Source organism: Fusarium proliferatum, assembly GCF_900067095.1.
Source record: "Fusarium proliferatum ET1 genome assembly, contig: FPRO_scaffold004, whole genome shotgun sequence".
Taxonomy (NCBI): Eukaryota; Fungi; Ascomycota; class Sordariomycetes; order Hypocreales; family Nectriaceae; genus Fusarium; species Fusarium proliferatum.
Window position 1 is genome coordinate 760,894 of NW_022194793.1, and position 250 is coordinate 761,143.

At 56.5% G+C, this 250-nt stretch overlaps 1 protein-coding gene across 1 annotated transcript in view; it reads right to left on the reverse strand.

Moving 5' to 3' along the window:
* FPRO_04439 (uncharacterized protein) overlaps positions 1-250 on the reverse strand; it is a gene marked incomplete at both ends in the record, with an annotated part of 2,314 nt that continues 2,064 nt past the window's right edge. The window contains one exon of the mRNA XM_031229949.1: positions 1-221. Coding sequence (XP_031080135.1) covers positions 1-221 — 221 coding nt within the window. The remainder of the gene's footprint in view (positions 222-250) is intronic.

Genomic DNA, 250 nt, shown 5'->3' on the forward strand with positions numbered 1-250 from the left:
TCACCGAATGACCCAATTACCATCGTCTTCATCAGAATCACCATCAACGAGGTCCTCTTCATCGTTCAGCGCCATCTGCACAAATCGACGAACCCAGGCCTCCTGTGCCGGATCCAGACCATCCTGGTTATTCTCATCCTGGCCCTGTGCCTGCTGAGGTAGTTGAGGTTGTCGCTGGTTCACTCGTTGACGATTAGCAACAGCTCCCCCGCCACGAGCCCCTCTCCGTCCTCTCTCGCTCNCGCTNCTC